At 34.2% G+C, this 24,164-nt stretch overlaps 1 protein-coding gene across 1 annotated transcript; it reads left to right on the top strand.

Moving 5' to 3' along the window:
- The first annotated feature begins 12,103 nt into the window (after positions 1 to 12,103).
- LOC120091277 (Transducin/WD40 repeat-like superfamily protein) lies at positions 12,104 to 23,256 on the top strand. The gene is made up of 14 exons (XM_039049238.2): positions 12,104 to 12,459; positions 12,561 to 12,616; positions 12,719 to 12,898; positions 13,718 to 13,832; positions 14,046 to 14,145; positions 14,301 to 14,477; positions 14,707 to 14,765; positions 15,123 to 15,210; positions 15,303 to 15,378; positions 15,971 to 16,070; positions 16,589 to 16,640; positions 16,728 to 16,865; positions 16,952 to 17,039; positions 22,907 to 23,256. Exons 1-14 carry the CDS (start codon positions 12,402 to 12,404, stop codon positions 22,967 to 22,969), a joined length of 1,350 nt encoding a protein of 449 aa, XP_038905166.1. The 5' UTR covers positions 12,104 to 12,401; the 3' UTR covers positions 22,970 to 23,256.
- The last annotated feature ends 908 nt before the right edge of the window (positions 23,257 to 24,164 follow it).

Raw genomic sequence — 24,164 nt, 5'->3', positions numbered from 1 at the left:
ATCCTTTCTACGGTTTAAGATCAAACCGTTACAGATGTTGGAATTTTTTAAGAACATAATACAACTCTCAATAGAGTTGATTTACAAGTTTAAGCACTCAACAAATTTATCCTCACAATACAATAACACTCTCTCAAGAATAAGATGAAAAGAAAAAATAAATTGAAAGCTTAGAGAGAGCAACAATGGAGACTTTTGAGTTTTTTAGGATTATGAAATGTAAAATTTGTTAGTACAAAATTTAGAGAGTAATATGGTTTATATAGAGATAGAAAGGAAAAAAAAATTAGAAACTACAATTAATTTGGACTATTGGATTTTGGAAAAGAAAAATCAACGATGGAGATTTTAAACTAAACTAGTCGTTAGATACAAGCAAAATATAATATTAAATTCATTTTCTTTTTAAAATTAATCCAAAAAATAAAAAACATACATATGTCAAAAACTAGCCGTTAGACACAAACATAAAATAATATTAAATTCATTTTCCTTTTAATTCATTTTCTTTTTAAGTTGATTTTTTTTAAAGTCAATAAAAAAATAAAAAAAAAACATACCATGTGTAAAAAAAATAGCTATTAGACACAAAAATAATATTAAATTTATTTTCCTTTTAATTCATTTTCTTTTTAAATTGATTCTTTTTAAAGTCAATCCAAAAATAAAAAAAAGCATACCATATGTAAAAAACTAGCCGTTAGACACAAAAATAATATTAAATTTATTTTCCTTTTAATGCATTTTCTTTTTAAATTCATTTTTTTTAAAATTTTAAATCAATCCAAAAATCAAAAGTCCATCATATGTTAATCTCTTAATGATCCACCATTCAATCAATATGCTGCCACATGTCTACATGCAAATGGTTTGGTTATGCCACGTCATCCACCACGGTATTTTCTCTATAGACTTGTTTCGGTCATAACGTCTTCGTTTTAGCTCCGATTTGAGTGATTCAAGAGGTGTTGGAATCGTTGTTCCGAGCTCTACGCTATGGACGTATTAAAACACTAAAATTTTCAGTAATTAAAAATTGAGTTCGTTATCATCAAAATATTGATTAATTAATTAATTAATTTGAGATTAAGGGCCAAAAAGCCAACAATTTTTCCTTTTTTATGATGACAAACTATTCAAGAAAATAGTTTGAAATACATGTAAACCATATGTAGCACATAATAAAATTAAACATATCACCATAAAGATCATTCTTGAAATTCACTAAAAAATAAAATAAATTCTCCATTAATACAATCAAAATCATAACAAATTTATAGCATATTTTTCTTAAATTTCCCCCCTCTAGAATCATCCAAAACGAATAATTAAGAAAAATTTAGAACTACATAAATGTTTCCCTTAAAAACATGAACATAAATTTAGCACAACTCCCCATAAGAATATTCACACATGTTGTTCATATCTTCCCCTATCAAAATGCCTTCTAAAAGACTTAACAAGAAAAATTATAAAATCAAGAGATATCACAACGAATAATACCGAACTCAAGCCTGTTTTTGCAAAAGTTTTCTTCATTAAAAGACTTGGTAAAAATATCCGCTAATTGATTATTAGAGCCTACAATTTCAAGAGTAATATTATCATTTTACACATGCTCTCTAATAAAGTGATGTCTAATATCAATATGCTTAGTCCTAGAATGATGTATAGGATTTTTAGTAAAATTAATAGCACAACAAAGAGTATTATCACAAAATATAGGCACATTATCAAACTTTAATCCAAAATCACGAAGAGTTTGTTTCATCCAAAGAATTTGAGCACAACAACTAGCAACTGCAATATATTCCGTTTTGGTAGTGGATAAGGCAACCGAATTTTGCTTTTTACTAAACCAAGAAATTGACAAGTCCTTCTAGTACTCTTATGATAAAGTAAACTACCCGCAAAATCCGCATCAGAATATTCTACCAAATTAAATTCAACATTTATAGGATACCATAAGCCTAAATCAATAGTACCAAGCAAATATTTAAAAATTCTTTTAACGGCATGTAAATGTGATTCCTTAGGGCAAGATTGAAATCTAGCACAAAGACATACACTAAACATAATATCGGGTCTACTAGCGGTTAAATAAAGTAAAGATCCAATCATACCTCTATAAGTTTTTATATCCACACACTTACCTTTTTTATCCTTGTCAAGCTTAGTGGATGTGCTCATAGGAGTTTTTGCAATTTTACCTTCATTGAATTTGAACCTTTTGAGCAAATCCCTTGTGTATTTTTCTTGACTTATGAAAATACCATCATTGAGTTGTTTGATTTGGAGTCCAAGGAAGAAACTAAGTTCTCCCATCATACTCATCTCAAATTCGCTATGCATACACTTAGAAAATTCTTCACACAAAGATGGATTAGTAAAACAAAAAATAATATCATCCACATATATTTGTACTAAAAGCATATCATTTTCTTTAGTCTTAATAAAAAGAGTAGTATCAATTTTACCCATTTTAAATTCATTCTCAAGCAATAAATTATTAAGTCTATCATACCAAGTTATTGGAGCTTGTTTTAAGCCATAAAGAGCATTTTTCAACTTATAGACATGATTAGGAAAATCAAAACTTTCAAACCTCGGAGGTTGTTCTACATAAACTTCCTCCACGATATAACCATTTAAAAATGCATTTTTCACATCTATTTGATACAAAATAAAATTCTTATAAGAAGCAAAAACAAGCAACATTCTAATAACTTCTAATATAGCAACGGGTGCAAAAGTTTCTTCATAATCTATTCCTTCCTCTTGACAATAACTTTGAGCTACAAGTCTAACTTTATTTCTAATGATATTTCCATTTCCATCTATTTTATTTCTAAAGACCCATTTAGTTCCAATTATAAAAGCATGAGAGGGCCTAGGGACTAACTCCCAAACTTTATTCCTTTCAAATTGATTTAATTCTTCTTGCATGGCTAAAATCCAAAATTCATCATTTTCGGCATCTTTAAAATTTTTTTGTTCAATTTGAGAAACAAAAGCAAGATTATTAATCATATTAAGAGAGGAATGAGTTTTCACACCTTGTTCGGGATCACCGAGAATTAATTATTTGGGATGGGAACCTCCACTCTTTAGGCATGGATGAAGAACCAACTTCGTTCTTTTCATTAAGCTCACCTCTTGCTTACTTGAAACAATTTCCTTGCCTTTGTCACTAACAAGTAAATCTCTAAAATTTCCTTTTAAAACATCACTATAAATAGGCTCATTAGAAATAACATTGCAATATTCATCAAATACTACATGCATAGATTCCTCAATTACTAAAGTTCTTTTTATTGAAAACTCTATAAGCTTTACTGGTAGAGGAATAGCCAAGGAAAATACCAACATCCATCTTATAATCAAATTTTCCAAGTTTTTCTTTGTTATTCAAAATAAAACATTTGCAACCAAAAACTTTGAAATACCCAATATTTGAAATTTTGTTATGTCAAAGTTCATACGGAGTTTTATCCAAAGAAAGTCTAATTAAAACTCTATTTAGAACATAACAAGCGGTGTTAACGGCTTCCGCCTAAAAGTATGTAGGTAAACTATACTCATGCAATATTGATCTAGCAAATTCTTGCAAAGTACGATTTTTCCTTTCAACTACACCGTTTTGTTGAGGAGCTCTTAGAGCGGAGAAATTATGAAAAAAACTATTTTCTTGACAAAAAGTTTCAAAAGCATTGCTATCAAATTCTCCTCCATGATCACTCCTAATTTTAGAAATCAAAAAACCTTTTTCATCTTGAACTCTTTTTGCAAAACTAGAATAGCTTTTCAAAGCATCATCCTTATGTTTTAGCATCAAAACCCAAGTAAATCTTGAAAAATCATCAACTATCATAAAGACATAATAGTTCCCTCCAAAACTAGCAATTCTAGAAGGGCCAAATAAGTCCATATGTAATAGTTGAAGGGGTCTAGTTGTAGAGATTACATTTTTAGATTTGAAAGAGGACTTAGTTTGCTTACCCATTTGACAAGCATCACAAACTTTGTCTTTTTCAAATTTAAATCTGGGAAGACCTCTAACCAAAGAATTCTTGGAAATATTTGAAATTAAGTGCATGCTAGCATGTCCTAATCTTCTGTGCCATAACCAAGAATCATTATGCAAAGCCGATAAACATTTATCATTAATAGGACAATCATTCAAATCAATAGTATAAACATTTTCATCTATATTTCCAACAAATATAACTTTTCTATCACTAACATTTTCAATGATACAATTCTTCTTATCAAACACAACTCTAAAGCCTTTATCACACAATTGACTAATACTAAGTAAACCATACTTCAAACCATTAACCAAAAGTACATTTTCAATTAAAATAGAAGATTCATTACCTATACTACCTTTACCAATTATTTTACCTTTTTTCGTTGTCACCAAAAGTTACAAGACCTCTATCATTTTTGGAGAGAGAGACAAACTTGGATGAGTCTCCCGTCATGTGCCTCGAGCAACTACTATCCAAGTACCACTTGTTTTTCTTAGAGGCTTTCAAACAAACCTACACACAAATGTTTAAGTTTGATTCTTTGGTACCCACACTTGTTTGGGTCCTAGATGGTTAGCATTGACAAACTTGGGAATCCATTTCATTTTTGCATAGACATTTAAGGCATTGGATTTAGACAAATAACAAGAATAAGTTGTATGTCCAAACTTGCCACATGAGAAACAAACAACATTATGCAAAGATTTATCTTACAACAAATTTATGCACTATACTTTTCTTGGAAAAATTATTCCTTTGAGCATTGTGAAACTTTGCCCTTTGAGAAAAATTTATTCTTGGAGAAGTAGTATGAGCATATTTCAATTTAAAACACTTATGTCTAATATGGCCTTCAACACCACAATAATGACATATAGGCACAAAGTTAGATTTAACATGCTTAGACACAACCTTAGGTATATTAAGCTTAGGCATATTATGAGATGCTTTAACAAATATAGTTTTAGAACTTGAATGAATAGAACATTCATCAATATAGCCTAAATCTCTTTTATCACCAAAAGGTTTGCCTACTTCAATTATCTTGTTTAATTTTTGAGCACCTATTGTCAACTTTTTAATAGATTATTTAGCCTTATCAAGTTCTTGCAAAGCAGTAAATTCCTTTTCTTTGAGTAATTTAATCAAATTATCTTTTTCACAACTATCATGCTCAATAAATTTAACTTTGTCAAGCAAGACATTTTTCTCATCACAATCAAAAGCATGCTTGTCACAATAGATATTCATTTCATCAATATGCATAGCATCATGCTCATTCTCTTTTAAGCAAACAATTTCTTCAAGTAAAGACTTATTTTTATTAGATAAAACATTGTATTTCTTTTTAAGCACAACATACTTAGAACTAAGTTTTTATAAATCATTTTGCATATTTTCAAAAGCTTCAAACAATTCATTATAAGAAAGAGGTTCTAGAGTTACCTTATCATTTTGTTCATTCTCTTTGTCATTATGAACCATGAAGCAAAAATTGGCCACTTTTTCATTATCACTCCCACTTTCGCTTTCATCGCTATCATCTTAAGTAACGTTCATTGCTTTCTTCTTAGATTTCTGGGATGATTTGAAAAAAGGACAATTGGTTCTAATATGACCTGGCTTCTTGCATTTATAGCATATTACCTCATCCTTTTTGCTCTTTTCAACTTTTGACTCTTTTTGGTTGGAGAGATGCTTCTTGAATTACTTCTTTCTCTTGATGAAGTTCTTATACTTACGTGAAAGATAGGCAACATCATCTTCATGAAGGTCATCTTCATCTTAGGAGTCAACTTCTAAAGAGATGGTCTATAAAGCTATACTATTTTCTTTCTTTTTCTTCTCATCCTCCATGTTTTTCTTGATCTTTATCTCATGCATCTTCAAGCCCATAAGTTCATCAATGGAGAGAGATTTGAGATCTTTTGCCTCTTGAATGACAGTAACTTTAGGATCCCATTGTTTAGGCAAAGACCACAATAGCTTATTTATCTTCTCAAGATTTGAGTACTTTTTCCCAAGTCCTTCTAAAGCATTGACAATGTTAGTAAATCTAATAAACATATCGGAAATAGCTTCATTTTCATCAATTTTAAACATTTCATATTGATGAACTAACATGTCAATCTTTGTTTCTTTTACTTGACTAGTTCCTTCATGAGTGATTTCTAATTTATCTCATATCTCTTTAGCGGTTTTGCAAATAGATACTCTATTATACTCAACTTCATTCAAAACACAAAATAAGCAATTAATAGCTTTGACATTTAAAGAACATGTTTTCTTTTTATTTATTGACCATTTTTTCTTAGGTTTTATAGTGCTAACACTATCAATATTTTTTGTTGGGATTTTAAAACTTTTCTCAACAATATCCCATAAATCATAATCAATAGAAAGAAAGAAAAATCTCATTATATTTTTCCAATAACTATAATTAGTACCATTAAAGAAATGAGGCTTTGTAATAGATTGACTATCGGTAAAAGGGATAAAACCTAAAGTTGTCATAGCTCAAAAACAATTAAGTTTATCAAGAAATAAATATTTCAAGAAGAGCAACCCATTTTGATACCAATTGTTGGATCAATATGGCAACCATAGAGGGGGTGAATAGGGTTTAATTAATTTTTTTTTTCTGAATTAACCCAATTAAACTAATTAATACACTTTTTATAAATAATAAGAAAAATTCAATTTATGCAACAAATAAGATGACAAAAAGTGTGATAATTTCTTTCTATCAAAATTTAGCAAATAAATAAGAACAAACTAAAACATACAATAAATTGCTTAAATTAATTACAAAATAAAAAGGAAAGAGTTAGAGAATAAGACACCGTAATTTTTATAGTGGTTCGGTCAAACTCGACCTACTCCACCCCTCAAAGCGCCTATTGGGAATTTGAATAAGATCTTTCCGACTATTTCTCCGGATTAGAGCCCAACCGTTACACCACCGCCCCTTTTACGGGTTCAAGAGCAAACCCGATCCTTTCCACGGTTTAGGATCAAACCTTTACAAATGTTGGAATTTTTTAATAACACAATACAACTCTCATTATAGTGGATTTACAAGTTTAAGCACTCAATAAATTTATCCTCACAATACAATAACACTCTCTTAATAATAAGATGAAAAGAAAAAAAATTGAAAGCTTAGAGAGAGCAACAATGGAGATTTTTGAGTTTTTGAGGATTATGAAATGTAAAATTTGTTAGTACAAATTTTGGAGAGGAAATTGATTTATATAGAGATGGAAAGAAAAAAAAATTTAGAAACCACAATTAATTTAGACCATTGAATTTTGGAAAAGAAAAATCAATTGTGGAAAATTTAAACTAAAGTAGCCGTTAGATACAAACAAAATATAATATTAAATTCATTTTCTTTTTAAAATTAATCCAAAAAATAAAAAAACATATCATGTGTCAAAAACTAACCGTTAGACACAAACATAAAATAATATTAAATTCATTTTTCTTCTAATTCATTTTCTTTTTAAATTGATTCTTTTTAAAGTAAATCCACAAATAAAAACATACCATGTGTAAAAAACTAGCAGTTAGACACAAAAATAATATTAAATTTATTTTCTTTTTAATTCAATTTCTTTTTAAATTGATTATTTTTAAAGTCAATCCAAAAATTAAAAAAACATACCATGTATAAAAAAAACTAGCCGTTAGACACAAAAATAATATTAAATTTATTTTTACTTTTAATTCATTTTCTTTTTAAATTCATTTTCTTTTGATTTTAAATCAATCCAAAAATTAAAAGTTCATCATATGTTAATCTCTTAATGATCCACCATTCAACCAATATACTGCCACATGTCTACATGCAAATGGTATGGTTATGCAACGTCATCCACTACGATATTTTCTCTATAGACTTGTTTTGGTCATATTGTCTTCATTTTAGCTTCGATTTGAGTGATTCAAGAGGTGTTGGAATCGTTGTTCCGAGCTCTACGCTATGGACATATTAAAACACTAAAATTTTCAGTAATTAAAAATTGAGTTTGTTATCATTAAAACATTGATTAATTAATTAATTAAAATTAATTAATTTGAGATTAAAAGCCAAAAAGCCAACACTCCTACCATTGAGAGCGGTCATTTGATTTGTATGGGTGCGAGTGGCCAGGTCGTCGATTCAAACCTACTATTTTGGGGATTCGTCTGATTTGGGAGCTGGAAACTCAGCTACACAAGATAGGACTCACTCTTTTCCCGATGCAGGGGTAAGTAGATAAATGGCTCCCTTGAGGGTTGATTCTGGGGCTTGAATGATGTGGCACCACACACCTTCTCTTGGCCCGAGAGGTGTTCGCACATAGTTGGACTACGTTGTATTGTTCATTAGAGGAATCAGTGGTACTTAAGGAGTGAGATATAACTACATGGGCAAAACGATAAATTGGCCCAACTGTACTCACGAGTGTCTGTGAAGGGTCGTCATACTCATGATTAGTTATATCCGATGGACACAAAAATATATATGTGGTAAGAAGAGTTCAGCTGTTGGTCTTTAGTAGAATCACTAACAGTTAACGAATGGTGAATCTTGTGGCTAAAAAGTTTAGTCAGCTATTCACGTACCGATGGAGCTTCGAGCCACATGTCCATTAGGTCCCTTGGGTAGCTTGGATAAGAGTCGAGAACCAGTGTTTGGGTTAATTTGAAATGTTCAAATTGACAAGAGAAAGTTCAGTTATATATGATATAATTAGACTGGTTAATTATATATGATATAATTGGCTAAATGTATGAAATACATTGTTTTGGAGGAAATTAGATATAAATATGATTTATATCAAGTAGAGGAGAATATACTATAGTAGATATGTGATATCAAACAATAGGATATAAATATAATATGATTATATTTATTAATTGATTAATTATATGATAATTAACAAATTTTCCACGTTCGGACGTGGGTAGTGGGCAGCGTTGGTTATGGTAACCAGCGGGTTAAAAATGAAAAGCGTTTTCATTTTTCGATCGTGCATTAATATTTTTGTCCGCCCAAAAAGAATTTGTGAAAACGATTGCCCGAGAGTCTATACGATAGAAGCTATTCCATCTAAACGATCGTCTACCTCACGATTTCTTTAAACGATCGTATACTTTTTTCCTAAACATCCGTTCAGCTTTTCATACACGAACGATCGTGTAGCTCTTCTATACGATAAACACTTCCATTATACGATAGCACAGTTTTTATCTCCCACTTGCTTATCGTCTACACGACGCGTTGTCCTCCGTCCTCTACCAAACTCACAAAAGCCCACTCTTTGGGTTTTCACTTTGAGGATACCCAGGGTTCATTAGTGGTGGTGTCATTCCCGCTGCAGTGTTCGTGTTCGTACTGATCGTACTGTTGCAGTCGACATACCCGTCGGGTGTTGGCAGATCTGTTGGAGGGTTTCCGCTGCATTAGGTTCAGAAGTTCGAAGAGAGTCTTTAACTGGTATGAACCCTTTCCCTGTTACTTATTGTGTTTTGAGCATGCCGATAATTAGAATAATATGCATAACTGTATGTGTTGAATGTATATCTTTTGTATTTCTGTCACGGTGAAATCAGAACGATCTAAACACGCTCATAGAACTCTTGGTATGAGATCCTTCAATTGAAGGGTCATTCGACATTTTTAAAAATTTAGGTTATTTGACTTTTTTCGCCCAATTTTGTTGGGTCATCTGTACAAATTTTCCCTTTTACCTTTTACTGACGATAAATTTGGGTGAAATTAACAAAACAAAATCCTCACACATACAAATTGGCTCTCCTTCATCATCTCACTCTTCTCCCTCATTCTTTAGATAACTTTTCGCTATCATGAATTGCTCTTCTCGCTCCATTTTTATCATGATCTCGCTATCCTATCTTCTTTCTTGTTCCTCGATGCCCAATCTTGTTTTACAATATTGTGGAATCTAGTTGCTCGTGGAAGGAAAAAAAAAAAAAAGAAGAAGCAAAAGTCCATAGAAGAAAAAGAAGAAGAAAGAAAGCACGCAAGGAAGATAAAAAACAAGGGAAAATGGTGAAAACAGTAAATGAAGACAAAGGAAGGGAGTTAGGTTAATTTTGTAAAATTACTTGAGGATGATATAAGCAATAGGTTAAAAATTTTAAGTTTTTAAAAGTAGGGTAAAAATCATTTTATGCTTGGAAAATCGGTATACTCAACTATCTCATTTATTAGTATAATTATTAATTAATTTAAAATGTTGTTTTCTTAGTACAATTGGGAGTAGAGGAATTCGAACCATAAAACTCGTGATTACTAACACATTCGAATGCAAATTGAGTTGCTTGCTTTGACTACAAAAAATAATATGTATTTAAAGTTTAGAGATATAAATTGATTTCTTTAAAAAAAAAAAATCTCTCTATTTCCCTAATATATGTAGGTGAAAATGTAAATCTTCCACTTTTAAGTGAATAAATATGTCTTTACAAAATTTGTCAATGGGAACATAACTTAGTGCTAATGCCAAATCCTCTAACTATCACATTTACCATTGATGTAATAAAAGAAAATTTCTATATTTGAACATACCTCAACTAGTATAAAGAGAAGTCAAAACAAACATAACACAATTGACATATATGAATGTGATAATATCGAGGTTTGTGGTTTAATCTCCAATCCCCTTTTATAATCAATGGAGGAAAAAAAAAATAGTGCAAAGAGCAAAGGTAAGATGTTTGAATCCTCCACTTATTATCTATGTTTTCGATCGTGGTTCATTTTGGTCTTCATAGTTTCAAATTTTCTCATTTAAATTCCTACAAATTTGTAAATGTTTGTTTTGATTCTCATACTTTTAAACCGTGGCTATTTTTGTCCTTTCACCATCATTGTTTTATCAAAGTTTTTGCATAAAATTTAAATCACCAAAATCCTTAAAATGAAGTCATAACTTTGTATTAAAGGATTTTTATTGGGTATAAATTTTGTGTTGAATTTTTGTAAATGGGGATCGACATTTTTGTTTTTTTAGAAGTATATGATCCAAAATAGACATTTTGTAAGTATCTGAACTGAAATAAACTAAAGTTGAAATTATAAAACTAAAATGATAATTTTGAAAGGACTAATACCAAGACGAGTCAAAGCTAAAAGTACAATAACAAAAAAAATATTTAAACATAATAATTTCTATAGTTATTTTGATTATTTTTTGGACTAAATTACATGTTCGATCCCTTAATTTTTAATTTAGTATGGAATAAATTCACAAACTTAAAAAAATTTAATTTGTACCTCCAAACTTGAGTAATTATATCAATTTAAATCATAAAATTTTGTAAGCGCATTAATTTACACATTATTCCGTTTGAAAAAATCACGTCTGAAACTTATAATTTTATCAATTAAACCTCCAAACACTCATAAATAAATTAATTTAGATTCTTAGTCAAAATTTACTCTGAGAATCATCAATGCATCTACTCTAATAGTCCATGTTGTAAAATAGACATTAAAAAAAGTTTACACGTGTTTAACAATTAACACATGAATAATTTCTAAGGTAATTATAATGTTTGATCTAAATTGGCTGATTTATTAAAATCTAGAGTTTAATTGAATCAAATTAAAAGTTCCACAAAATATTGATCGAATAAAATCTAAAAGAAGGTCTAAATTGATACACTTAAAAAGTTCACAGTTTAAATTGTTTGAATTATTAGTTCATGGTATTTTTTGATACAACCATCAAAATTTATGAGGTATAAATTATATTTGTTTGAATAAATAAGATCGGTCCACAAATCTATCAAATGTAAAGTTGAAAATTTAATGATAAATTTGTTAATATTTAAAAATATTTAATATATTAAAGATGTATTAGATACAAAATTAAAAATTAAAAAATTTATGTGATATTTTAAAATTTAATTACTTATTAGATACAAAATCCAAAGTTTATGGATTTGATACACGAAACTATATTAGACACCATAGTTTATTTGTTTATTTTTTTTATTAGTTTAATAACTCAATCTCCCTGAAGGTATTAACTTTTGCGCATTAATGTTAATTACACATTTTTGTTGATTAATTGGTTTTACTTTCTTACGGATCATCGATCATTAGATATTCGATTTCTCCATAAAACCCTACGATAAACCCTATTTTCAAATTTCTAAGCAATCTCTAAAAAAGTGGATCAGTGGAGAATCCCACTACTGACTCGAAAGAGTAGGCGGGAAAATCCAGTGCTCAAACAATCCAAGAACATCCCCTGAATCAGAATCAGAATCAGAATCAGAATCAGTTCTTGAGCTGAATTTGGGTAGGAATTTAGTCATCTGATCCATTTAGGGTTTTTAATTTCCTTCGCAATGCCTTCATTTCCTCCTCCTGGATCTGTTACCATCTACGAAATCAATCGTGACCTCAGTTAGTATCTAAATCTTACTTTGCTTCTCATTTTTGAAGCTCTAGTGTTCTATTTTCTATGGTGTTGATCATTATTTTGTGGTGAATTTGTTGCTGTCTAGTTACTGCTGATTGCCTTTCCGATGATCGAGCGAACGATACTTATGGGAAAGTCCTCGTGAGTAATGATGATTGAAATTTATGGTTGATGTTACCTTGCGCTTCAGACTCGATGTTTTTGTTTATGGAATTTGGAATTTGTGGTTGTGATGTTTAACAGGGTATGGTGTTTAGTCCTGTTCCATTTCAGTCCGATTTTTTGGTGTCGCCAACTCCTGAACCGAACAATGAGCCTAGGAATGATGAAGGAAATGGGGAAATTATTCAAAGCAAGAGTGTGATTGCATCTTTGTGGGGATTCCTCGAGGGCTCCATCAACCGTTTCTTGCGTCCTAATGATGTAAGTTTGATATTTTTTAACAGCGAATTGTGTGGTTCACAAGCATTTCTAAATGCCGGTACATCAGTTTCCTGACCTTGAGGCATTTCCTACCAGTTTCCTAACATTTAGGCTGTAGCATAGACAGTTTTTCCATTAAAAAAGAAAAAAAGAAAAAAAGAAAAAAAGAAAAATCCTTCAATATCGCTTTTTGTTAGAAGAAAATTGCTAGATTAGGGAATATGTGTAAGAATTTCTGTATAGCAAACTTCACTGAATTTTGTAACATATAGTGAAGGGAAAAGACCTACCCTTATATAAATTGGCAACAAATTTTTTAAGTTCACGATGCCATTAAGTTTTTAATTCAATATGATTGTTGGGGTTATACAAAATCGAATACAGAATATGAAGTTTGAAATGGTGTCTTTAAAATACGCATCCATTGTAATTTTAAGGAAGTTCAACATTTTCCCCTTTATTCTTTTGCATAGAAGAAAAGGTTGCCATCTGTATGTGGCATTTCTTAAGGAGGTCGAACCTTGGAAACTTGATTTGGCATCTAGCTATCTGTATGAGGCATTTATGGGGCTTATATTCATGATTAAGCGTATAATGCATCTACAATTGAATTTAAGAGTTCATGGTCTGCCCTAACATAAATAGAATACCTTTCAAATGACAATAACTCTATTTACTTTTAAGTTCTGAAGTTGTTAAATATGCAGAATGAGCGAAGTTTAATAAATTTCTGCAACATGCATTCCAAAATTAAAGCAAATGCTTTATAACTCGTGAAAGAAAACTTAAGCACCTTATGCTCACTCATCAATTTTATAGGTAAAATACTTACCAACCGAATATCTTCAAGGAGTGAGTTGGCACCAGCACAAGCATATTATTGCATTCATATCTGGGACGAATCAAGTTGTTGTCCGTGATTATGAAAATGCAGGTCATCAAATTTAGTTCACCATATGATTTGGTTAAAGTTTTGTAATCTTTTTATATTATATAGATATATAGGAGTAGATTTATTGTTTTTATGATCTTTTTATTTGTATACAGAAGTAGTTTTTTTTTGTTTGTTTTTGTACTGTTCATTTCATTTCAAAACTTCTTGTTCAATTTCTTTCAAATAACGTGGATGTATTTTATGCTCGGACAGAAGGAAAAGACCCTTGCATTTTGACCCACGACTTGCAAAGAGATGTTAAAGTTCTTGAGTGGAGACCAAATGGCGGGAGGACTCTATCTGTTGCATGCAAGCAAGTACCATAGAGCTGCAATCTTATCATATAAAATAAGCACTATATATCTTAGAACTTTAGAGGATAAAACCATTTCTCGTAAGAATGTTTACCATCCATAAGCTTTTATTTTTTAACTTGACTTGAAATTCTTGGACTGGATGTTCTTTCAGAGGTGGAATTTGCATATGGGCTGCTTCTTTCCCAGGAAATGCTGCTTCTGTAAGACCTGGTGCTGTGTCCTTCTTAGGATCATTCTCAAGAGGCTCTGGGGTTCGATATACACTAGTTGATTTTCTTCGAAGCCACGACGAACAGATTAGTGCCATGTCATGGAGTCCTGATGGAAGATATCCAAATCAATTAAAAAATTCTAGTTGTTTTCATCGATAGTTGAATTGATGGTTGGTGGATGGGTGCAGACCTCTTTCTTCTGCAGAAGAATCGATCAAACGATTTTCTTTGATTATACTTGCTGATGATATTTTACTTATGCTATATTTTTATTGTTCTTTTTCTATCATCTCCTCGCTGAAGTATTTCAACCTGATACTAGAGATTTCCTTGACTCATTAGCACATATCTAGCATCTGCCTCTTATGAGAGCTCTTCTTTTACCATTTGGGATGTGGCTCAAGGTATGTCAAAGGGCAATCTTCTTACTTCTTAGTTATCATTGATAAGTGGATCCTATTTTTCAAGAAGAATAATATTAGCAATTCATTACCTACTTCTATATCTCCATTTTTTTTTCTACCCAAAGGGGTTAAAAAGGCATATTGTCGCAGGTAGCATATTTTTGGAAAATGCTTTCCTTATTAATATATCAACGGTACCTGACTTGCCTGATTATTTTATTTTGTTTCTCATCTTATTTACCAGATGATCAATTAATTTATTTTTTACAATTTCAAATAGTTCTCTCCCGCCTCCTTCCTTCCCTCCCTCCCTCCTATATTTCTTGAAGATTTCCTTTGACTTTTGAAACTTTCCAGGGTTGGGAACACCCATTAGGCGTGGTTTAGGGTGTGTATCAACAATCAAGTGGTCACCTACTGGAGATTACTTTTTTGCTGCGAAATTGTAAGTACTATCCAACTGTCTTGTGAATTTTATTACATAGTACTCAGCCAGGTCTGTTTTTTTCTGTGTATATAAGACCATTTATTTTGCAGCGATGGAACATTTTATCTTTGGGAAACGAACACATGGACATCTGAACAATGGTCTTCAACAAGTGGTTTTGTCACGGTACAAAGGAAAAAAAAATGAATTTATTTATTTTATCTTGTTGAGGGATTTTCCCCTTCTCTCTATGTCTCTGTCTTTTTCTCTTGCTCTCTCTCTCTTTTGGTCTAGGAGAAAATGCTTGGTCTTTAATTGGAACAATGAAACATAGGTAGGCAGATAGCAGAGAAGCAATCGATTTACTTCAATTTGTCACAAGGAAAATAGACAAGGATGTAGAAGAAATGCAACGCATGATCCACTTAATCCATTTGTTTGCATATTATAGTTGAAGCAAATACTAATATTGAATTCCATGGCTGGATAAGGATAAGGTTTTAACTTTGCCATGCATCAGAAATTTCATTGTTAGCTCGCCCCTTCTCATAACCTTTCCATCTTGTTATTAGTTAAGTATTCAACGATTGTCTTGACATAATATCTAGACATTGCATGAAAATTATTCTTTTATTTGGTTCACTTTTGTTAGTCAAGTTAAAATTTATAGTTGTTAGCAATCTTTTCCTAGTCACCACTATAATTAATGAAGAAGTCTTTCATGAGTGTTTTTTTTTTTTTTGGGGAGGGTATCTACTAATCAATGTCATGATATCAGGGAGCAATATGGGATCCTGATGGACGTATGATACTACTTGCTTTCTCTGATTCTTCAGTATTGGGTTCGATTCACTTTGCATCTAAGCCTCCGTCATTAGGTATATGAATTGCTTTTTCAGTTCGATTCACTTGGGCCTACGACATGTTATACAGTGGATTTGTGCACAATGTCTCGTATATTATTGCAACTGCTAGAATTGAGGTGTTTGGAGGTTTTTCTTATGATATCTGTGGAAATAATAGGATTTAGACAATGAGAGTTTGGTGAAAGAAGGAACTAACGGAAGTTATCTGGAAGTTTCACGGTAGTCTGCCGGTAATGAATTAATGATTAGGTTAATGATTCGTGGTAATATCAACACTTGGAACTCTTTCCCTGTTTGGATTCAGGTGCATTGTGCAAGGTATTGTGTAATGTTCATTCAACTTGATGTCTGCACCTAATATCTTTATAGGGACAATACTTTTGTTACCGATGTTGTCTGTTTAATGTGATGAATCTATTTTTACCTTCTATAAATTTGCAAATTGTGTGCTTGCTGCTAGCCATTAAAGTGGTTCTTCAGTTCTTACTTGTTTATAGATTTGATGCATTCTCAATGATTTTTGTCTTCAGTTGCACATCTTTTAGCTGTTGACTTGCCAGAGATTACCACTTTGACGAATAGGTATATATGTTTTGTTTGTTAGACGCCCATCTTTTACATGACCAAGATTGTCATCCATAAAATTTTAACTGTGCATCATTCTTCCAGTCACGGTATTGAGAAGATAGCATGGGATGCTTCAGGAGAGCGACTGGCTGTGTCTTTCAAGGATGGAGATGAATTATATAATGGCCTAATCGCAGTATATGATGTTAAAAGGACTCCCCTGATTTGTCCATCGTTGATGTAAGTTATCGACATCATACTCATTCGACTCGAGTAACTTGGGAATTCAACTGACCTGCATGTGCAATTGTTTAATTTTTGTCCAGTGGCTTTATTCGAGGACCTGGAGACAATCCAAAGCCAGTTGCATTTTCATTCCATGCCAAGTTCAAGCAGGGACCTTTGCTTTCGGTGGTATGTTGCATACGAATCCCTTGGCTTTGTAATGCCAGTATTTATTTAACCGTGTCGAAAAGGGTTGGTTTGTCCTAGGGACTTATTTGTAATTCTCTTATGGGCCTAGGACTTCCTGTCTGTCTATTTATTTGAGCAAGTCTTCATGTATTTCTGTATCACTTGAATAATAAAAAACTAGTCTAGATCGTGGTTTTTTCTCCCTGGCCTAGGGTTTTCCACGTAAATTATTCGTGTGTTTCTATTCTCCTTCCTCTTTTATTTTCATCATGGTATTAGAGTAAGGTGACGAAACGCTAGCTGCCATTGATGAGTCTTCTTCGACGACCAACTTCGAGATAGTTGACACGATTAAGGAAGCTGTCCAACAGTACCTAGGGACTGCCTTACCGCGTCTTCTTCAACAAATGAGTGCCGTCAGACATACAACCCAATCCATCAACGGACAGATGGGGTCGCGCCCAGCCATGGAGGATCGCAGATAGATTGAGTCGCGGCTAGCCGCGGAGGAACGCACCCAACCTAGACATGTTGACGGCGCTCCGATTGTGGGCGGAAAAAATCCCATCGGAGCCATTGATCTCCCGGGTGCAGACGGGTTTCGGCGTCTAGATCTGATCGAAGCCCAACCCTACTTCAGCAGCAGATCCGTCGACCTCCCAGGTGCAGACGAGGTTTGGCGACCAGATCTAATTGAAGCCCAGCTTTCCGCATACACCAGATCCGTCGACAGCGTCCAGACTCGACCACAATAGACATTCTTCACGGCAAACCCTCGGGTACAGACAAGAAGCCGCAACAATTTCCTTGGCTCGACCAGCTGCGATTTCGTCGGCATTGTCTCTGACCAGCAGTCGCCGGTGGATTAGCCGGTCCATTCTGATTGCAGTGGCGTGGATCCGGTCACTTTTCTGACGAACTCTCCGGCAACTGTGAATGGGGTGTGTTCTGATGAGATTAAAAAAAGATTTTTTTTTCTTCAGCAACAACTCGCGAATCTTGGGTCGGTTCTTGGCACGAACTCGCAAAGTGCTCAACTGGAGCCGTCCAATCTACAACTGTGCTCCGAGAACCCGGTAAACTCTTTCCATTCTTTACCTATTGCAAATTTGTTATTTGGATCAATGGGACATTCTGCAGGAATTATTATTGGAGAAAAGCTGAATGACCAAAATTATTTCTCCTAGTTGCAATCCATCAGAATGGCTTTGGAAGGAAGACAAAAATTTGGCTATCTAATTGGGAGATACCCAAACCTGAACTCGGTAACCCCTAAAAACGCATCTGGAAAGCAGAAGATTCATTGCTACGGTCAGTTCTGGTGAGTAGCATGGAACCTCAAATTGGCAGACCGTTACTTTATACGGCAACTGCCAAAGACATTTGAGATGCAGTACAATAGTTGTATTCAAAGAAGCAGAATGCATCCCGCCTTTATACCTTACGCGAGCAAGTCCATGAACGTAAGCAAGGGACTATGACGTAACGTCGTACTTCAACAAATTATCCCTGTTATGGCAAGAAATGGACTTATACCGTGAGATTATCTGGAAATGTACACATGATGGGACTCAGTATTCCAAAATTGAGGAAGCTGATCGAGTGTATGAGTTTTTGGCTTGGCTAAATCCAAAGTTTGACGGTGTCCGCAACAGGATATTGGGTCAATGTCTTACACCGTTACTGATGGAGGTGTGCTCTGATATACGTCTGGAAGAAGACAGGTCTAGTGCAATGAATATTTCAATAGTTACATCTACTGACGCTGCTTCTTTTGCCACCAAGTCCTCCGGATCTGACAGTGACAAGAAACCTCCACCTGTTTGTGAGCATTGCAAAAAACCATGGCACACAAAAGACCAGTGTTGGAAGCTGCATGGAAAACCTCCAAATTACAAACGTCTTTAGTCACAGGACAAGATTGGTCCTAGACGGGCGCTGGTAAGCGACTTGGCGAATGACAAGGCCTTGACTCAACTTCAAGCTGACGGTCAGAGTAGCTTAAGTGCTGTCGGGGTCAGTGCGATTGCACATTCAGGTATGACTCAGTCCTTTGGTTTTATTAGCATTAATGGAAAACGACCCTGGATTGTGGATTCCGGAGCAACAGATCACCTGACCGGTTCTTCTGACCATTTTATATCATATCACCCGAGCATCGGAAATGAAAAGATTAGAATTGCAGATGGGTCCTTTTCCCCTGTCGCAGGAAAATGACATATTTCTCCTTTTGAGGGTCTAATATTGCATGATGTGTTATATGTTCCTAGAATTTCATACAACTTATTATCTGCCAGTAAAATTACAAGGGACCTGAACTGTCAGACTGTTTTCTCACGCGACATTGTTTGTTTCAGGATCTGAGCTCGGGGACGACGATTGGCACTGCCCGACACGATAGGGGGCTCTATTTCCTGACTGATGAAACTTCCTTTAGGGATGGTTATAGGACTAGTTTTATTTCTTTGAATTTCTCTACTGCTGAAACCGATTTTATGTTATGGCATTATCGTCTGAGACATCCCAATTTTCAATATATGAAGTATCTTTTTCCACATTTATTTCATAATATTAATCTATCATCCTTACATTGCGATGTGTGTATTCGGGCTAAACAAAGTCGTGTTTCTTTTCACTCTCAGCCTTACAAACCATCCAAACCTTTCAGTCTTATCCACAGTGATGTCTGGGGTCCCTCACCAACCACTACCTTTACAGGAAAACGGTGGTTTGTCACCTTTATTGACGATCATACTAGACTGACCTGAGTTTTTCTTTTGACCGATAAGTCTGAGGTGTCCTCTGTTTTCCAACAATTCTATGCGATCGTAGAAACCCAGTTCAACACAAAATTGCCATTTTACAAAGTGACAATGGGCGTGAGTTCGTTATAACTCGTTTCGGGACTTCCTATCCTCTAAAGGAATTGTCCATCAAAGCTCGTGTGCCTATACTCTCCAGCAAAACGGAGTAGCCAAGAGGAAAAATAGGCATCTGATAGAGGTCGCTCGTTCCCTTATGATATCTACCTCTCTTCCTTCCTATCTGTGGGGTGATGCTATCCTCACTGCAGCCCACCTTATCAACCGCATGCCTTCCCGTGTCTTAGCCTTTCATACTCCCCTTGACTGTTTCAAAGAGTCGTATCCCAACACCCGGTTAATCCCTGACGTACCTCTACGGGTGTTTGGATGTGTTGTCTTTGTCCATACCACGGTCCCAACCATACGAAATTTACTCCTCGTGCCCAAAAATGTGTCTTTGTTAGGTACCCTCTCCATCAACGTGGGTACAAGTGTTATCATCCCTCGTCTCGGAAATACTTTGTGTCTATGGATGTCACCTTTCTCGAGGATCAACCTTTCTTTCCCATTAGTCCTCTTCAGAGGGAGAGTCCTAGTGAAGAGGCTAACTGGTCCACGTATGCCATTCCCCTAGAGGTGTCGGCTGAACCTGAATATCCTGGTCCTGTTCTTCCCACTAATTAAGTCCCTTGGATAACATACTACAGGAAGAATCTTAGGAAGGAAACAATGCCGCCTGTCGCTTCTTCGGCTCCAGTTCATGAGTCTAACTCAGTCTCAGCCCCAGGTATGAATATCCCTGTTTGTGATACTGATGATTGTGTTGAGACTAATAATTGCAGAGTGGACAGAGATATAGAAATTGGTGACAGTGATGAAAAAATAGAAGGAATTGAGGAGGATGAAGAAACTGATGGAAAGAACAACACTGAGGAAATAACTCCAGCGAACGAGAATAGTGGAAGGGAAGGTGATTGTGTGGGAAGTCCTTCTAAAGAAAGATCCATAGATCAGACGGCTAGCTGCAGTAAGAAACTTGGAGAAGAGGAAAGTCGTGATACATCTCTTGATCTTCCCATTACCTTGAGAAAAGGGACTAGATCATGTACGAAGTTCCCTATGCATAGTTATATGCATAGTTATATGACTACCAGTTATAGTAACTTATCTCCTAAGTTCAAGGCTCTCACTACCAGTCTTGATATGGTAATGGTTCTAAGTAATATACATGTTGCCATGGAAGCTCCTGAGTGGAAGGCTGCAGTTATGGAAGAAATGAGAGCTCTAGGAAAAAATGAGACATGGAAACAGGTTGCTCTTTCTGAGGGGCACAAGACGGTTGGATGTAAATGGGTTTTTACTGTTAAGTACAAATCCGATGGCTCGATTGACAGATACAAGGCGAGACTGGTAGCCAAAAGGCTTTACTCAAACCTTTGGTATTGATTACTATGAGACATTCTCCCCTGTGGCTAAACTCAATATGATCCAGGTGCTATTATCTGTTGCTGTTAATAAAGATTGACCTTTGCACCAATTGGATATGAAGAATGTGTTTCTTAATGGAGAACTCGAAGAAGAAGTCTATATGAGCCCTCCACCCAACTTCGAGAACCAGTTTAAGCATCAGGTTTGTAGATTGAAGAAGTCACTGTATGGGTTAAAACAGTTTCCAAGGGCCTGGTTTGACAGATTCACCACGTTTGTTAAAGCACAGGGGTATGATCAGGGGCACTCAGATCACACGTTGTTTACAAAGAAGTCTGGTTCAGGAAAGATCTCAATACTTATTGTGTATGTAGATGACATTGTATTGACCGGTGATGATATTGATGAAATTATGAGACTTAAAACAAAGATGGCTGAAGAATTTGAAATTAAAGATCGGGGAAAATTGCGGTACTTCCTTGGGATGAAGGTGGCTCGGTCGAAGGAGGGTATCTTTGTCTCACAACAAAAGTATACTCTGGATCTCCTCAAAGAAACAGGAATGACTGGGTATAAACCTGTAGACACCACTGCGGAGTATAATGCCAAACTGAGCAATGTTAACAATGGAGTTCTTGTCAGTAAAGAGAGATACCGGCGATTAGTCGGGAAGTTGATATATTTATCTCACACGAGACCTATATCTTATGTCGTGAGTGTTGTCAATCAGTTCATGCAAGCTCCCTACGAGGAACATATGACAGCTGTTGAACGCATTCTATGATATCTGAAGGGCACTCTTGGTAAGGGCTTACTGTTCAGGAAGTCAAGTAAACGTGGCATAGAAGCATATATTGATTCAGACTGGGCTGGGTTTGCTATTAATAGAAAGTCTATGTTTGGGTATTGCACTTTTGTCTGGGGCAATCTGGTCACTTGGAGAAGTAAAAAACAAGTAGTGGTTGCCAAAAGTAATGCAGAAGTCGAGTACAGGGCCATGAGTTTGGGGATATGTGAAGAAATTTGGTTGAAGAAAGTGTTGACAGATCTTCGACAAGATAGTGAGCTTCCAATGAAATTGTTTTGTGACAATAAAGCAGCAATAAGTGTTGCCAATAATCCGATCCAGCACGATAGGACCAAACACGTCGAAATTGACAGACATTTCATCAAAGAAAGACCGGAAGGGAGCATATGCATTCCCTACATCCCTTCTAATCAGCAGATTGCAGATGTGCTTACAAAGGGTTGTTAAGACAAAGTTTTGATTATTGTATCAGCAAGTTGGGTCTGATTGATATTTACGCCCGGGGAATGTCGAAAAGGGTTGGTTTGCGCTAGGGGTTTATTTGTAATTCTCTTATGGGCCTAGGGCTTCCTATCTGTCTATTTATTTGGCAAGTCTTCCTGTATTTCTATATCACTTGAATAATAAAAAACTAGTCTAGATCGTGGTTTTTTCTCCCTGGCCTAGAGTTTTCCACGTAAATTATTCGTGTGTTTCTATTCTCCTTTCTCTTCTATTTTCATCAAATCAGAACATAGGAAACGGTTTAGGAATATAGTTTTAATTTCATCTTTTCATGCTTCAAAATTTATTACAATGTTTTAAGCTTGATTCCGCTAAATTTGCAGTGTTGGAGCAGTGGATTTTGCTGTACCTATCCTCTCATATTCCGCTCTCACGTTGTTCCTTAGTTGTGGTTCTCTTGAGACTAGGATTACTGTATGGTGCTAAATTTCGAAGAGAAGAGGTTTTCTGATTCTTCTGTACAGTTTCTGATGCTGCAAATCCTACGGTACCATCTTCAACTCTTGCTTTTGTTATTAGCAAAAAGGAAAAAGAAAGAGAGAAAACAGAGCTATCTGATGGGTTTGTGTGCATCTGAGTTTTGATGTCGATGGATATTCTGAAAAGGGAGGATTATGGAAATTCTGTTGTTTGTATCAAATGTTTGAAATATTAGATAGAACGTTCATTTTCATTTTCCTTTATATTTTAATTTTAAGGAACGAGAAAATGAAAAATACAAGAGCATACAGAAAAAACAAGAACTAAAAAAAAAGACTTCAATTTAAGAGAACAAGACCAACGACATCATAATTACAAAAAGACCTAGGAATTGACGCCCACGAAGAGACATTAAACCTTGCTGCCTTCCAAACTTCCTCCACCTGACTTATCGACTTCACTAGAATTTTTCATTGTTTCTCTTGAGCCAAATACCCCACAAAACAGCGCAAAAGTTGGCCCTCTCTTGAAAATGAGAATTTAGAAGTCATTTCCTCCCATAAAGATAAAGACCGTTCAACTCTATTGCGAGTCTCACTGACACCTAACAATCTCATCCAAGGACTCCAAAAGTAGTTTGCAAATTGCCCATTCTACAACAAATGGTCAAGATTATTCTCGAGCCCCTACACAGAATGCACCATTGCAAGTACAAAACAAAGAGATACGTAATATTTCATTCAAGTAAACATTAGATAGAACTTTATTATATATCTATCCATAACATTACATTATGCTATACTATCTACTAAAGCAACACCTTACAACTTAAATATCAAAATAAGAACTAGTGTATGAATTCTTTTGAGGAGATTTAGGATGTGTTTGGTTTAATTTTTCAAGTGTTTAATTTTGAAAATAAGTCATTTTAGAAAAAATTGAACTGTTTTGTAACCATTCAGAATAGTCTTTAAAACACTTTCAACGTGTATTTTAAATGGTTTTTATAAAAAGAGTTTAAATAAAAATAACTTTTCTAAAAAACATTTTTTTCTCTAGTCACTCCTAACAAGTCAAAAGTTTCTGTTAAAATTATGCTTCTAGTAGATTTACAGAGAGATTAGGACTTCTTTTTCTCCTTTTGCAATATTGAAGATGGAG

Source organism: Benincasa hispida, chromosome 11 (genome assembly GCF_027475165.1).
Source record: "Benincasa hispida cultivar pf3 chromosome 11, pf3_genome.v1.1, whole genome shotgun sequence".
Classification (NCBI taxonomy): Eukaryota; Viridiplantae; Streptophyta; class Magnoliopsida; order Cucurbitales; family Cucurbitaceae; genus Benincasa; species Benincasa hispida.
The sequence above is the reverse complement of the archived record's forward strand: the minus strand, read 5'-3'. Positions and strand labels throughout refer to the sequence as shown.

Coding starts and splice junctions, on each gene's coding strand:
- LOC120091277 (XM_039049238.2), top strand. CDS start 12,402: ATGCCTTCATTTCCTCCTCCTGGATCTGTTACCATCTACGAAATCAAT. Junction 14,766..15,122: donor CATTTGGGATGTGGCTCAAG/GTATGTCAAAGG, acceptor GAAACTTTCCAG/GGTTGGGAACACCCATTAGG. Junction 17,040..22,906: donor AGGGACCTTTGCTTTCGGTG/GTATGTTGCATA, acceptor CTAAATTTGCAG/TGTTGGAGCAGTGGATTTTG.